Below are 14,583 nucleotides of genomic sequence, written 5' to 3'. Positions count from 1 at the left end.
AATGGCTCAGTACTTGGAGTGTTACTCCTGATTAAACTTTAGGYTCCTTTTCTGTCATGATGAGACTGGACTATATAGGAACCATTTGCTTGCAGCTTGGTCAAGTTTCTCATGTGTCAGGTAGGCTGTCCACAATGGATGGTTTATTGTAACTGAGTTGCTTATTTTGGAGCTGGTTCACATCTGGTCAGCTCTGAATGGAAGCTGTGTGCTTTCCTGTCTTGGAGAGGCTGTTTAGACATATGTGTGCTGTATTTGGAAAGAGGAGATATCTCAGAGAAGGCACATCATAGCTTACATTTAATTTTACAGTAAGAGATAAATTTACATGTTCTTAAAAATCTCAATTTGTATAAACCAAAGTGCAATAGTGAACAAGTGTTATTCCAAATGTTTAATAGGAATCAGAAATACAAAAAACAGCTTTGAAGAAGCAATATGCATATTGTGTGGTTTGTCATACAAATAAGAAATGGGTGATGTGTCTTGTTTTGTTTTATATCTCTTTTATTCAGGCTCAGGAGTTCAAATACAAAGTAATGTTCCGAGAACCAGACACTTGGTGGAAGTTTAAACCAAAAGAACTTGAAAGGTAAGAATGTAAAGGAATATAACAGGCAGTATAAGCTRTGATTAAAAAAAGGTATCGCTTAGTACAATGGCTAGTGAAGTAGCGAAGTATGTGTCAAAATTTTTGTGATAATAAGTAGTTTTTTAGTTTGGTTTTTTAAAAGTTATTTTGTTGACTTTCATATGTGTTGTAAGATATTTTGTCTTTAGTCTAGTTACATGCAAAAAATACTGTTAGCAATMGATACTGATGTTTTCATGATTAGAGTTCTTTCCCTTTAAGGTATAGTGACTGCTCTTTTGGGCTCCAGAGGTTGCAAAAATTTTGTCAGGTTGGGGCTGTTTTTTGCATCCAGCTGGTCTGTTGCTTTAGTTGAAGTGTTTCTGCTGTCACTGAATTTAGGGCAATCAGCACCTCGTGGCTTTAGAGGGACAAACCCCTGTGCATCATTATTGTTGCTTACCTCTTTTTTAGCAGGACCTTCTGTTACTTAGGGCTGAAATAGGCTAGGCGTAAACCCTATGTAAGTGAATAATAAAACATAAGAAAACATAATAAAATGAGAAAATTGGCTAGATGCCTGGTTCAAATAGTATGATCACTGTCCAAAATGAAGGCTTATGTCTCTCTGGGGAGGGACTGCAGCTATTTCATGTCATTTTTTTATGACTTAGGTACCGGGACAGAGTGCATTCTTAGCAAWTTTGCAGGTGATACGGACCTGAGCAAGAGTAGTTTATTCAGCCTTAAGGAGACATCRTTGAAGAATGATTGTATTGTTGTTTCCCGCTACCTTTTGAAAGGTTATAGAGAAGACTAAAAAGAATTGTGCTGGGATAGGACAAAACAAACATCAGCAAGTTGGAACCTTTGATTACATAAAAGAAAAAACCCAGCGTTTACTTTGAAGGTTGTTAGGTACTGAAAGAGTTTGCCCAGAGAGTTTGTGGATTTTCAGTCATTTAGGATATTCAAAATCTGACATGACAAAGCTCTGGGCAGCCTGATCTAGCTGTACTTCCTCTGAGTGGGAGACCGAATTGTGACTTCCCGAGGTCCGTTTCCACAGAAGTTATTTTGTGATTTTGTAATGTTTRTTGTCAACTGAATTTGCATGCTTAGCTTAAGGTTGGCTGCTTTTTAAGTGAGGCAAAGTATTATTTTCCTAATTAAAATAAAAGTTAAACCTTTTATTCTGTATTTTCRATTTATTTTTCACTATCCTTGGCATGATTCACATGTAACTGTGGTAGAACACAGTGCTAGTTGATGCTTAACACAGTCAGTGAAAATATCTCGCCAAAAGGTGTACAGAATAATAGATGAATAGGTTTTCCTCAAGGTTCAAGGAGATTTTAGTTTAGCAAAATTAGAGAAAGAAGACTGATTTTTGAAGTCTTCTTTAYCCAGTTTGATGTCTTGCATTGTTGTCAGAATCTGATATAGTGTGTTTTCTGAAACTTACATGAAGAAGATGCATTATTAGTACAGTTTTAGATTCTAGTATTATGCAGAACATCTAACTGGAGTACAGGGAGACCAGATGGGGTGGAGAAGTGGTGCAGCAATTTGTCTGATGTATCCTGTTTGGAACACCTTAGTGCACTGATACAGAAAGAATTGCTGTTTMACAGCTGTAAATTTATGAAATTACTCTCTTCTGTCATTGTAATATAGAAATCTGAAATGTCTGCTCTTACTATTTTTTTCCTTTGTTTTTTATTTGTTTGTTTATTCTTTTTGTTTCTGTGGTTTTGTTTTTGTTTTGCTTTTGTTTTCAATTCATAGGCGAAACATTCATGGTGTGTCTAAAGAAAAGATCAAAAGAATGTTGGAACGGTATGAACGCTGCCTTACTGTTAGATCAATATTGGATTCTTCAGTTCCAGACAAATCAGAAGCTGCTGGTGGGAGTGAAGATCCTTGTCAGGAGGAAAGGCAGAGGTTAGGTTCTTTCACTAGCTTTTGTAGTATCAAATAAAAGGGTAAAAATTTAGCCTTTTAGCTTCTTAGCAACAAAACCTGTATAATAGTGTCAAATGGTGAATGCATTAAAAAAGGTAGTTAAGTAATAAAAAAAATGCCTAGATAATTTTCTTAATTTTTAAAAATTTCAGGATTTCCAGAAATGAGCAGTCAAGGGATCTAGTCAGCTTTCCAATACTTTTTGAAAGCCTCCCATTATGGCTGTGTTATTTTTCAAGAAGCCAATCTTGACTGACTTTCTGTYATCTTGGAAATGTGTTGTTGGATGTACGTTGTAGATACAAAGCACTTACAATCTATAAATTGCTTTTTAGAAGAATGTAGTCCCAAATAAGAGCAAATTACTATTTCCAAATTTCTATGTTGGTATTAGATTATATCTTTGTGGTCGAAGGTGGATTCTTTGTGCAGTAGTAACAAGTTATCTACTTGCTCTTCAGCATACTCAATTTAAACTTGTCTAGGTTTACATTGGTTGCATACATGACTGTTTCGTAGTTACTAACCTGGGCAATGCCATGTATTGCGAAGCACAGTGTTGTGGCTCAGGAATGGTTCTCCCCCGTTCGATGCCCCCACTGAGACTCTCCCAAACCACGCTCTGCTGGTTTGCTTCTCCTCCTCTTCCCRTTCCTGCTCCAGCAATGATGTGAGGTGGTATAGAATCACCTCCAGGTTCTGGACAAAACTAGGACACATAGGAAATCAGATTTTATTTCAATTATTATTTCACTTGGTTTTTGCATGTGTAATGTATTTTAAATGATAATTAATGGAATGTAGTTAATTGAGAAAAATGGTTTGACAAGAAATGGCACATTTCTCTCCTAGTTATGTCTAGACTGCCTTTAGCATTAAGCCAACAGGAGAAAGCAGCAGTCATCAGATGAAAGTTTATTTACCAGACTTGGTGATCTGAATGAGGAAATGTCTGGCAGCAGAGTGTTTTAGTACAAAACAGTGTTGGAAATCAGGTGGTGGGGAGATTGACTCCTTAGAAAGGGGGATACTTAGCAAAGCAAATTTATCTTTTCTCATGCTTTTTTATTGAGTAGTGTTGGAGTTACAGCCAAGTCATAAATTTATTTTCCTCTCACTAGAATTCTAACTAGATTCTAACCTTTTCATTTTAACTGGAGTTTAAAATGTGGACAAATGGTTTAGGAAGATTTGAAATGGGTTTRTATTTCATTCAAATTTGTCTTTCAGAAAGAAAGAGGCACATTCTGATGTAAAGGAAGAAGGATGTTTTGCTGCTGAGGTGGAGTGTCTTGAGTTAGCTGAAGTTGATAAAACTTCTCCTGGTACTTCTCTAACATTAGAAAGCAGTTGTGATCCTGAGCATTTTCAGAAAGAGGAAAAAGAAACAGAAAATAACTCAGTGGAACACAATTCTGAGAAGAGCACTGTTCAAGATGACTTGGAAGTTAGTTTATCAGATTGCATCGAAAAAGAACTRCCCTTGGAAAAGAAAGAAGAAAAGGGAGAAAAAATAGAAGAAAATACTGAAATGGAAATGGATAAGGTTGATGTGATCCCAGCTGAAGAGACTGTGAACTTATGCACAGGTGGAGCTAAAGAACACAGCGATAACAACATTCTGAAACTTCAAACTGCAGATGAACAATTGGGCAACGTATGTGTGGAACCAATATCAACACAAGCTAGTAACACAGTGGAACCAAGCAGTTCAGCTTTTGACCCATCAGAAAAACTGGAACTACTAAACTTTGTGGGTGATTGGCCCATAGAACAAACAATGGGACAGCGAGTCAAAAGATCTAGAAGACTAGAAAAATCTCCTCTGAAGAATGATAAGGAAGGTGAAACTCCCAGTCAGCAGCATTCTGAGATAGGTAAAGAGCAAGTGGGCCTGCCTGACACATGTACTCTTGAGAAAGGACATGAGGAAGCAAATCTACTCTCTAGCTGTTACTCTGTTAGTTCAGATAAAATTACACCAGAATTGCCAATGATAGGACATTGGCCTGTCTCAGCCTCATTAGAACAGAGACAACAAAGGTCAAGGAGAATGAGGAAGGCAAATTTAAATCAGTCTGATGAAGACAGAAATACTGAAGGTGACACTAATATGAATGCTCTTGAAACTGTACATGTSATTGATGGGCCACCTGTGAACGCTGAAGAGCAACAAGATATAAGGAGTTTGTCTATGCACCAAGAGGAAATAGTAGCTAGTGAAACAGTAAGTGAGGAAAAAACCCAGCAAAACAAAAGAACAAGGAAACATCACAAATTAGCCCTCACTTTTACAAATAGCAGCTTGCCGCATCCCAGAGAAGATGACCACTTGTCTAAACTTAACATGGCAGAACAGAAACAGGAYACAAACATACATAGGCAAAAAAGTAGCTGTTCACAGACTGAATCACAGGATTTTGCTCTCCTGTGGAGATTAGAAAAGAAAATGCTTTTTCCTGAGACAACAAAAGTATTGCATGGTAGGCTAGATGGCTTCAAACCCAAAGATGTAGACAATACTTCAAATTCTCAGGAAAAAATACCCTATCGAGTTRCATACGATAAAAGTACGTTTGTGGAGGAAAGTGAGCTTAGCAACATTGATGAGTCTGAAGAACTAGACACACTCTGTAAGCTCTTTGAGTCTGTTTCATTTGAAGCTCTGAAAGATCTGTATGAAAGATGTAACAAAGACATAGACTGGGCCACAGGTCTGCTGTTAGACTCTGATGAAAAGTTACGTAAAGCTGTTGATACTGAATGCTTTCCAGTAAGTGAAGCTGAGCCAGTGGTCGCAGACTTTGATTTCAAGGCAGATACAAATTATGATGAGAATCTCAAAGACTGCAAACAAACCCCAAAATTAATTGAGGCCAGTGATATCTCTGAAGCTTCAGAAGACAAGAACTCACCACTCAGCACTGCAGAAAGTAGGGCTGCCAAAACAGCTGTGACAATTGCTGATGTGTCTGACTCATTCACTGCTACCTCATTGGATGAGTCAGTAGAACTGAAAAATTCTGTGGATTCAGTCCCTAGAGCTGACAGGAGCAACTCAGAAGCAGGTGTGTTTGAGCTGTCTGTTTCAGGAAAGCAGGAGATAGAGAGCGAGACCCCTCTTGATGAAACTGTAAATAAGCCATCACTTTCACAACTTGATGTAGGTTTGCCTCATGATCCTAACCCAACTTTTACCAATTTGGAATTTGAATTAAATAATGAAAGTGACAGTAACCCTTCAGAAAGCAATGCAGAGAATTCCAAAGTGAGTGGTTTGTTACTGGAAGAGGATCGTGCACCTGTGGTTGCTCCAAGGAGTGATAAAGAGCTGGACATGGATACAGAAACTCAGGAGAGTTCCTGGGAGATGTGTGGTAAAGAAGAAGCTGAAMCTCCAAGCTGTGCTGCAACTAAAGCCAAGAGACAAAGCCCTATACCAGCATCACATGCAGCCTTCAGTATAGATTGCCTAGAACTAACACTGCCTCCTGAACTGGCACTCCAGTTGAAAGAGATATTTGGACCTGTAGGCATTGATGCAGGTATGATATAATTATATATGTGTTTTTMTGGAAAAAAAAGCTAGTTTGGGTAGGAAACCTTTCTTTGTCTATGCTTTTTTCCCTTCATGCTTGAGTTTTAGGGAATAAATYCCCATAATTCCTCATGAGGCTGTTGTTAATGCAAGAATGAAACTGAACAAAGCATGGCATAAAATACCAGTGCAGTAGTGCTACCTTCTGCCTTCCTCTTTTTGTACATGTGCATACATTAAAATAAAAATATATTGGCTTATTTGCATTTTGAGCAACAGGCCTTTGACCTTACATTCAGACTCTGAAGAGATATTTAGATGATAAGGARTACGCAAACTGTGGCTGATTAGGAAAGAAGAAAAGGAAAAAACCTCTTGGCATCAGTTATGTTGGGGAACAAGAAGATGAATTGTTAAGAGAGATGAAATGTGGCTGTATACTTAAAAGATGAYATCAGACTAGTCTGCTGGCAGATTATGATTAAGGAAGCCATTAGCAGCTTGAACAACTCAAAAGTTAAAGAGTGATAGAAAAGCAAAAAGAAAATGGAATATACAGCTTGATGTTTTTCTCTTTTTCCCCCACTTTTTCATTTTTTTTCCCTTGTTTACATCTTTCTTCTTGAAGATTACTTGATGTGAAACCCCGGATACCTGATTTATTATGGATTTGATTGCTGGCGTCCTTGCTTTACATACCTAGCTCAAAAAAAAAAACCCAACTAGTTTGTTTTGTGTAGCAGAAAAGTGTTTTATTATATTTGAAATATGCCCTGTATTTTTATTTTATGCATGTGTACTTCTTGCTTTATTTTTGAAAGGGTGAGAAACACCGTTTTTAGGAAAAAGAGCTTTTATTATGATACCATGGTAATTTCTGCAATTTCCTTTAGAGGGGATGCTTGGAGTTTGTTCCTCTGAGTTAGTGTGTTGGAAAGGAGGGATGTGATTGCTGTCAGGCTGTGGTGGGTATGTTGTATAGAAAAGGAGTTGTCATGTGGATTGCAATGGAATAGGGAGAATCACAGTTTTGTGGATGAAACTTGTTTCCATTAACAGTGGCTTTGTAAAAGAAGGGTCTGCTAGAAAAACAGAAAAACAGGAGGAGGAATACAGTCACCCAGGTAGTCATATTTGAACAACGTACAGTTAATGTTAACTTGTTTCTTTTCTACCCTTTTGGAGTTTTTGAACACCTGAGAACAATTTCTGTGGAATGCTTTTTTAATGTTTAGAAGTTCTGTCAGGCATGAGCAATATATGTAAAATCTCCAGAGTTAAAATTAGTAAGTCTAGGCTACTGTACTTTAATTGCTTACCTAAGTTTTTATAGAATGCTTTTAATGAATATCTTCTCTTTGTTCCACAAGGGTCCCTAACTGTTGAGGATTGTGTGGTTCATATTGATCTGAATTTGGCAAAAGTGATTCATGAAAAATGGAAAGAATCTATTCTGGTTAGTAGATTCCTTGCTTGAGATATGGTGTGGAATGCTGGTCTTTTGTCAGACATGACATGGTCATGGTCTAAAGGTGTTATCTTTGCAAGAACAATGATAAAATATAATAGTAGCTTGTAAAATGTGTGGAGTGTATCAGTACGTCATAATCATTGGAGCTAATGAAAGACAGTTTAACGGATGTCATGAGTGCTTCATCTTGAAAACAAGATTCTTGAAAAGGAAAGATCATAGTGCACAATTTCACCACCAGATCGATGAAAATTTCTACTGGCAAAAAATCCTTGGTTTTTTTTGACCTTTGAAAAGAGTTCTTTTATGAATTATTCTCTATACAAAACATCTCCGTGTGCAATAATTGAGATGAGTTCTCTAACCTGTGTTCCTTCACAGCTTTATGAAACTTTGAATGCCTTTTGGCAAAACTTTTATTTGGTTTATATAATTAAGGCTATGAAGTCTTAGAAGTGGAGCATGTTTCTCTGGTTTGATGTGTTTTCAGAAAGACAATTCTAGCTTACAAATTTCACTTCATAATTATTTTTCTTAAACGTATTTCTTTTAAAATATTTAATCTTTGAGAAATACTGTGAGACCTTATTTTGAAACTGCTCTAATTAGAAGCTAACACTTACAAATTTTTCCTGCAAAATTCATAACTTATAACATTCATGATTTTACTGTTTTTGTTTAGAAGCGTCAGAGGAGAGATGAATCATGTAAGTTGTCTGCAGAAGGTATGTTGTGTATTTCTCTTAATTGTAAAAATACTTAATTTTCATTATAAAAATATTTAATTATGTGAAACTTAAGGTTGCAAATACTCCATCTGTTGAAAAATTATGAATTAATTTATTAAGCTAAACTTGATTGCCCTTGGATCCATTTACCAATCTCTTATGGAGGTGTGGGGGAGGGGAGGGAAGTTAATTATAAGCAAAATCACTAGTTCCAGATAAGGCCTATAATTTTGTCACATTCAGAAAACTTTGAGAAGCTCTGGCTGAAGCAGACAGCTGTTGGTTAGGACTTCTGTAATCTCTGTTGCAAGAGAAGGTGCAGCCAGAGAATTAAGAGAGTAAGATTTTCGCAGGTGAGGAAGGAAGGTCAAGAATACAACAGTTACACGTTGTTCTTGTCAGAGATGATTTTAGCAGGAAGATGGATTCTTCAAAAAGTGTTAACATCTCTCACAACCCACTTTTCATTCAGCTCCCAGAAGAAATCTCCCTCTTTGGCAGAGCCCCACTGCAGACTTGGATTGCAATGTGGGTGCAAACCCTGCACTCAGTGACCAAACAATACTGTTGCCATTAGCATGTAGAAGCATAAAACCAGATTAAGCATCTGTAGAACAAAGGCAGGTAAACATATGAGTTAATGATCCTTTAAAAAAAGCAAACAACCCCCCAGTTAATGTATGTGCAAGATCATTTACTGCTCTAAGATAATGTCTTAGCACTTGAAAATTTGGTGAGGAAGTTTGATGGTTTTCTTTTGTTTCACAAAATAGATAAAGATGATCAAACAGTCTTTGGAAAATGGAAGTGAAGAAGGTGAAAGCAATGTGTTGGTTTCTATTTTAGCATTAATAGTCTTGTTTTAACAAAACTCAAACTGTGTAGGTTGAAAAACTTGTCTTAATTATTTCAGCATTSTTTGTGTATATAAGCTAATAAGTGTTTTATTTGTCACCTCACTTTTATTGCTTCTGAATGTCCTACAGTGATTCAGCCGATAGATACAGATGACTCAGAAATGCTATTGTCTCAGAATGCAGACAATAAAATACAGAAGAAAAAAGCGAGCTGGGCTGCAGGCACGTCTAATGACATAACGACAAAAACCCAAGCAACTTCAGACGTTTTTCCATTTATGGATCATTGGAATGCTCAGATTCAAAAAGTTTCACTCAGGCAAATAATTTCTGAAGAAATAGCTATGCAAGAGAGACAGGACCTGGTATGGATAGCACCATTTTTTTAATGTGATGTAGATTACTGTTAGCGAAATAGAGTATGTCTTATGTAGTGACTCATCCTTGTATTGCTGATTACAGCTTGAATTTGTGAGGCAAATGCATGCCAGTTAGTATTGTTGATTACTGTAATACAGGAGTTTGCTTGTGGTAGATGATTCTATTTGAAAAATACAGTCTCATTTGGAATGTAATATTTCGATTGTTTCACAAACAGATCGTGCTGCATTTCACTGTACAGGTTAGCATTTGTGTCTGATTGAATTGTTTTTTGATTACGCAGCTAAAAAAAAARGATCAATGTTATCTTCTGTGCTTTTTACTGTGACAGTGATATGAAAAAAGTTCTTAGTTGGCTCCGTACCTTGTTTGTTTACAAGTGTACTGAATTGGTTTTAGTATTTTTTTGTAAGGAGAACCCACAACATTCCTAACAGACAAAATATTAAAATAAGCACTTGAGGTTAATCTCAAACAAGTTTCTGTACCCACTTCTCAGAAAACAGTAAATCTTAAGTAGATTTTTACTAGTTCTTTGTTTTCCACACAGTTCCTGTACCCTGCCTGTTTGGCTTGTGCCTGATACTGCCCTCTACTGCCTCACCGAGGTTCAGAACAGGCGTTCTTAATTGTAATTGTCTCTGATAAGCAGCTGTCCTAAAGCAGGGGAGGTTTGAACTGATGTAGAAAGTTGGATGGAGTAGCCTGTATTTTGAAAATAGCTTGTGGATTCTTTTTCTGAACTGCATGTATGTGCCCTGCTGATAACAACTGTGTGTCATGTCCACAGCTTTATTTTCAGTTTGGATTCATGGAGCTTGGCTTTATTTTGACCACTTCTTTGCCTTTTTAAAACAAAAAATCTGAATATTGGAATGATCAGTCCAATTGATTCTAGGCTATAATTATGTCATCTTCTCAGATGCCTTTACAAATAAGGATATTAATTACWTATGCAGCTTCACGTACACCAAACCAAAACTGTTTATGCTGCATAATAATAAAGTGTTGTTTCAGTCCCAGGCCCACAGTATAGAGAAAAGAGATGGACTTTGCACAAGCTTAGCACTGGACTAGATGGACTGGTGTGGAATAAATTTCTAAACTTAAATTGCTCCGAAAATAYTCTCCTTTTACTTTGTCCAAGTTGTGAGGGAGCTCTGGCTGCATTACTTCAAAAAACTGCAGAGTCCTGCAGTGGTGTATAATAGAACTCATCTACCCTTACTTTATGCTGATCAATGTGGCAGGCTGATATGGCATGTTGTCTTTGCTGTGGTAGATGCATACCCACTAAGTAGATACTTCAAAAATTGTAATAGATAATGGTAAGGTTGGATTGGCTCCACCTTTACTGTATTTTGTTCTAACCAGGAGCTTGTAATATATTTCTTTTGTCTTCTTGGGTAGAATCGTGCTCCTTCTACAGCTAGAAAAGACTGTGCTGCTAAACTAAAGGAGAAGCAACTTTTTGAGATGTTTCCAACTATTAATCAAAATTTCTTAATGGATGTYTTCAAGGACAACAAGTAAGAAATCTTTTAGTTCTTTGTAAARATGGGACTTAGTTACAGTTGTAAATATTGATAAAGAATTTCTTTTTCCAAACTAGCATCTTTTGTTAGTCCAAAGCAAAACTAGCCAGTCTTAAACGCAAAAAAGGCGTAAAAACTCTCTGTGTAGGCTCATTTGTTTTTAAGGGGGAATAGACGGCTTTTCTTGCTGAGAGAAGAATGTCTCTGGCTATTGATCACTGACTGACTGTCAGTGAACTGCATATTTTCTCTACAGCTGAGGTTTAAATGTAGTGGGAAAAATTAGTGTGAGTGTGTTGTGGTAATAGTAGGCTCACAGAAAATGGCATCTGCCCAAAAGGAAAATACTGCCAGCACCTGATGTTACCTGTGAGTACTTTCCTGGTTACTACAGCAGCTCTGAAGGAATGGGCCATCTCTCCATCTCTTCCTGCTGATATTCTCTTTCTCTCCTTGGCATTATATTTCTGGGGTMTGTGTCTACCTTCTTAAAGTTTCTGAGAAGAAAATTTTTTTTTAAAGAAGAGAAACATCTTTTTTCATCCCTGGGCCATTTGAATGTCTGTCTCTACATATGGCTTTGCATACCTACTTGTCAGTCATGCTGCTTGTCCAGGTTGTTATAAAAATCTTTCCTGTTTAAGATACATCATTCATCCATTTCTATAGCTCAAACATTTCACAATCTAAATGCACATTCTAAATTGTCTTCAAAGTGTTGCCTTTCCCAAAATCTGTCTTTACTTTAAATCAGTCTGCTCTTGTTAGCTTACTAAACAGCAAGAATAAAGAAGAAAGAGGGCTCATTAGAAAGCTGATGGCAACTGATGTCTTACTTAATTGAATCTGATAAAAAAAAGTTTGACTAAAAATACAAGGATTTTTCTTCATTAGGGTTTCAGAAAACTGAGCTAGTTTTAAATTAGTTCAAACTAATCCTGACTAGAGAAGATTTAAGATGAGCTATCTTACCCAGCCCAAAGAGCAGCATTTATTAATGTCTCTTTGATTAAGGCAGGATGCAGTTTACATCAGTATGTCATTTTCCTTTTAATGTTCAAGTGCCCCTCAGTTATGTTTCACCAAGGCTGCATTTGTGTGTTGATGCCAGTAATACCCTATACAAGGRGTCTGCAAGCCTTTTTGTAATAATAACTGGAATACTCCATTCCAGTGCTTTATTTTCATTGTAATCTWTTTCTGTAACAATATCAAGGTTTTTAATATGCATTTGGATAAATGTAGCAGCTATTAGTATATTTGTAAAGTCACAGATTTTATTTTTCCTTTACAGCTACTCTTTAGAACAAACTGAACAGTTTCTGAACTGTGTTCTGGAGGCAGATCCTGTAAAAACAGTTATAGCTCAAGAAAGTGTTCAGCAAAATGAAATTGTTTCTTCCTACAGTGCCACAAAGAGCCGTGAGAAGAAGGTATTTATATATTTTTTAAGTAATAGTTACAAACATAGCCAAAACTGTGCTAATGACCTTGCAATGCATTTGTAACTTCAATGCTGCAAATTTCCGCAGGCAAAAAAAAGTAAGGAAGAGGATGATCCTTTGAATGAAATGTTTCAAGACTTTGAGTATCCACAATATGATGATCTAAGAGCAGAAGCTTTTTGTCACCAACAAAAGAGACAGGAATGTTTGAAAAAGGCTGGGGAGGCCTATCGCATGGGTATGAAGCCTGTGGCAGCATTTTATGCACATCAGGTAAACAWAAGTATTGTGCCTTTTGTCTGAATTTAAGGAGGTACTTAAACACTGAATTGGAAGTGGTAAGGAAAACATCATGCCTATATTGATAATCACAAATTCCCTTTCACTAGTAATGATAACTGACACAGGAAGCTAACAATCAAATTCAGTATGAGACCCCAGGAAAGGTGATATCTGGTGCTTCGTCGCACATGCTCCTTTGTCCTAGATCTCTCTCTCATCACATCATATACTCATAAACACTGAGATTTGTGTCCAAGTGGTCTGGCCAGGTTCACTGGAGTGTGACATGGTCTGCAATAAACATCATTTTTTGAAACCTTCTCTATATGTTGGTGCTGAACTGTTTTTAGACACCTCTTCTGTACTTTATAGGATTCAGACAGGTATTAAGATGTCATCTTTTGCCATAGAATCTTGCTTGCTTCATCCTTCATGAATCTTGGGCAAGATTGCTGCCTGCTGTCCTTGCTTCTTTATTCTTATTATCTTTATGGCTAGAGTCTGTCTTGGGTTGGGATAAATGAGATGTGTATGTCATGCTTTTCATGATACCTCTGATTTTAGAGTGTAGATTTGCTGCTGATGAGTCTTGTGTGCTCTGGCCTTGGAGCACAAGGTCTCTGGTCTTGATTCAGGTGCATTTCTTGGAATATACCACTTTGAGTACTGCTCATCAGTGCTGTTGATCATACTCTTGGTTTTAAGTATCAATTGTTCTTGTAATCAAAGTTCCTTTACTTTGGTTCCTTGGTGCCTTCACAGGAGACCACTCCATTGACACCACTCTTTAAATATTCTGTTACAAATACCTTCAAAGGCTGTAGTTTTTCCTGATCTAACAGTGTATAAAAATTTGGTAAGAATTCACATTATAGAAGCATCTTATTTTAAATTTTGAACTGCATTATGACAGAATAAAAATGTAATAATAAATAACTTGAATTTGCTTATTAAAAAAAGTTTTCATGCAAGTGGTATAATTCTAAAGGTTTAGATTGTGTGTGTAGGAAATACTGCTTATCAATCTTTATAATGAACCTTTTATGTTCTTAATTCCTATATTCTTGAAGTTTTGAGATATTCTAAACAAAGGTGTGCATTATTTTAAATAGAAATCTAATTTCAAGTCCTGTTCTACTTTTGTTCTTATCCATAAGAGCAAATACAACCTATTGTAAATCTATTAAAATTTATTTATTGCCTACTTTCTTTTAGGTAATAAAAAGGCAAACTAAACTAACTTTATTCATAAAAAATACTTTATGCTTGGTGGCCTTTGTCTTGGGAATCCTTTGGAAGTGAGTTACAGAGCTGCTGTCTTGTGTATGACACTAATTTCAGATGATCCATTTTAAGAAAGCGTAAGATAGTCGCTTTTGTTCTCTTGAGCCTTTGTCAGTACAACACCTGGAGTTAAGTCTTCCATTCCTTTTCAGACTGTACCTACAGATCTTCAAGGACATAATTTGTTGTTTCGATCTCTCAGATATTATCCCCTCAAGGTTCACAGGAAGGAGTTGGTACTTGTTCACTCTGTGTCTAACTGTACTGCTCCTTGACTGTCGTGGTTTGGACTGTGCTGAAAGCCAAAAAAGCACTGCACCCATGACGTTCTCTCCCCTCCCCCCACCGGAGAGGAAGAAGGGAGAGCAAAAAGCCCAATTAACACGAAAATTTATGGCTTTCAGATAACATAACATAATTGAGAGAAAGATACGTATGTGCTCCAGCGAATGGTCAGACAGGCTGGATAACTTAAGTTGCAAAATAGATTTATTACTACAAACTGCTAAGAATACTACCGCACCGG

At 36.7% G+C, this 14,583-nt stretch overlaps 1 protein-coding gene across 5 annotated transcripts in view; it reads left to right on the top strand.

Moving 5' to 3' along the window:
• N4BP2 (NEDD4 binding protein 2) overlaps nt 1-14,583 on the top strand; it is a 36,497-nt gene that overhangs the window by 13,255 nt on the left and 8,659 nt on the right. For 4 of the 5 annotated variants that reach the window (XM_057371786.1, XM_057371787.1, XM_057371788.1 and 1 more), the window contains 9 exons: nt 516-592; nt 2,360-2,515; nt 3,767-6,081; nt 7,445-7,530; nt 8,228-8,270; nt 9,260-9,495; nt 10,922-11,040; nt 12,341-12,479; nt 12,579-12,764. In XM_057371786.1, the coding sequence (XP_057227769.1) occupies nt 516-592; nt 2,360-2,515; nt 3,767-6,081; nt 7,445-7,530; nt 8,228-8,270; nt 9,260-9,495; nt 10,922-11,040; nt 12,341-12,479; nt 12,579-12,764 (3,357 nt within the window). The remainder of the gene's footprint in view (nt 1-515; nt 593-2,359; nt 2,516-3,766; nt 6,082-7,444; nt 7,531-8,227; nt 8,271-9,259; nt 9,496-10,921; nt 11,041-12,340; nt 12,480-12,578; nt 12,765-14,583) is intronic. The other variant, XM_057371789.1, reaches the window with a different exon arrangement.

The sequence above is a fragment of the Malurus melanocephalus genome, unplaced genomic scaffold, assembly GCF_030028575.1.
Source record: "Malurus melanocephalus ecotype Western Australia unplaced genomic scaffold, MMel_1.1 scaffold_157, whole genome shotgun sequence".
Lineage (NCBI taxonomy): Eukaryota > Metazoa > Chordata > Aves > Passeriformes > Maluridae > Malurus > Malurus melanocephalus.
This window is presented reverse-complemented; position numbering and strand designations above follow the sequence as displayed.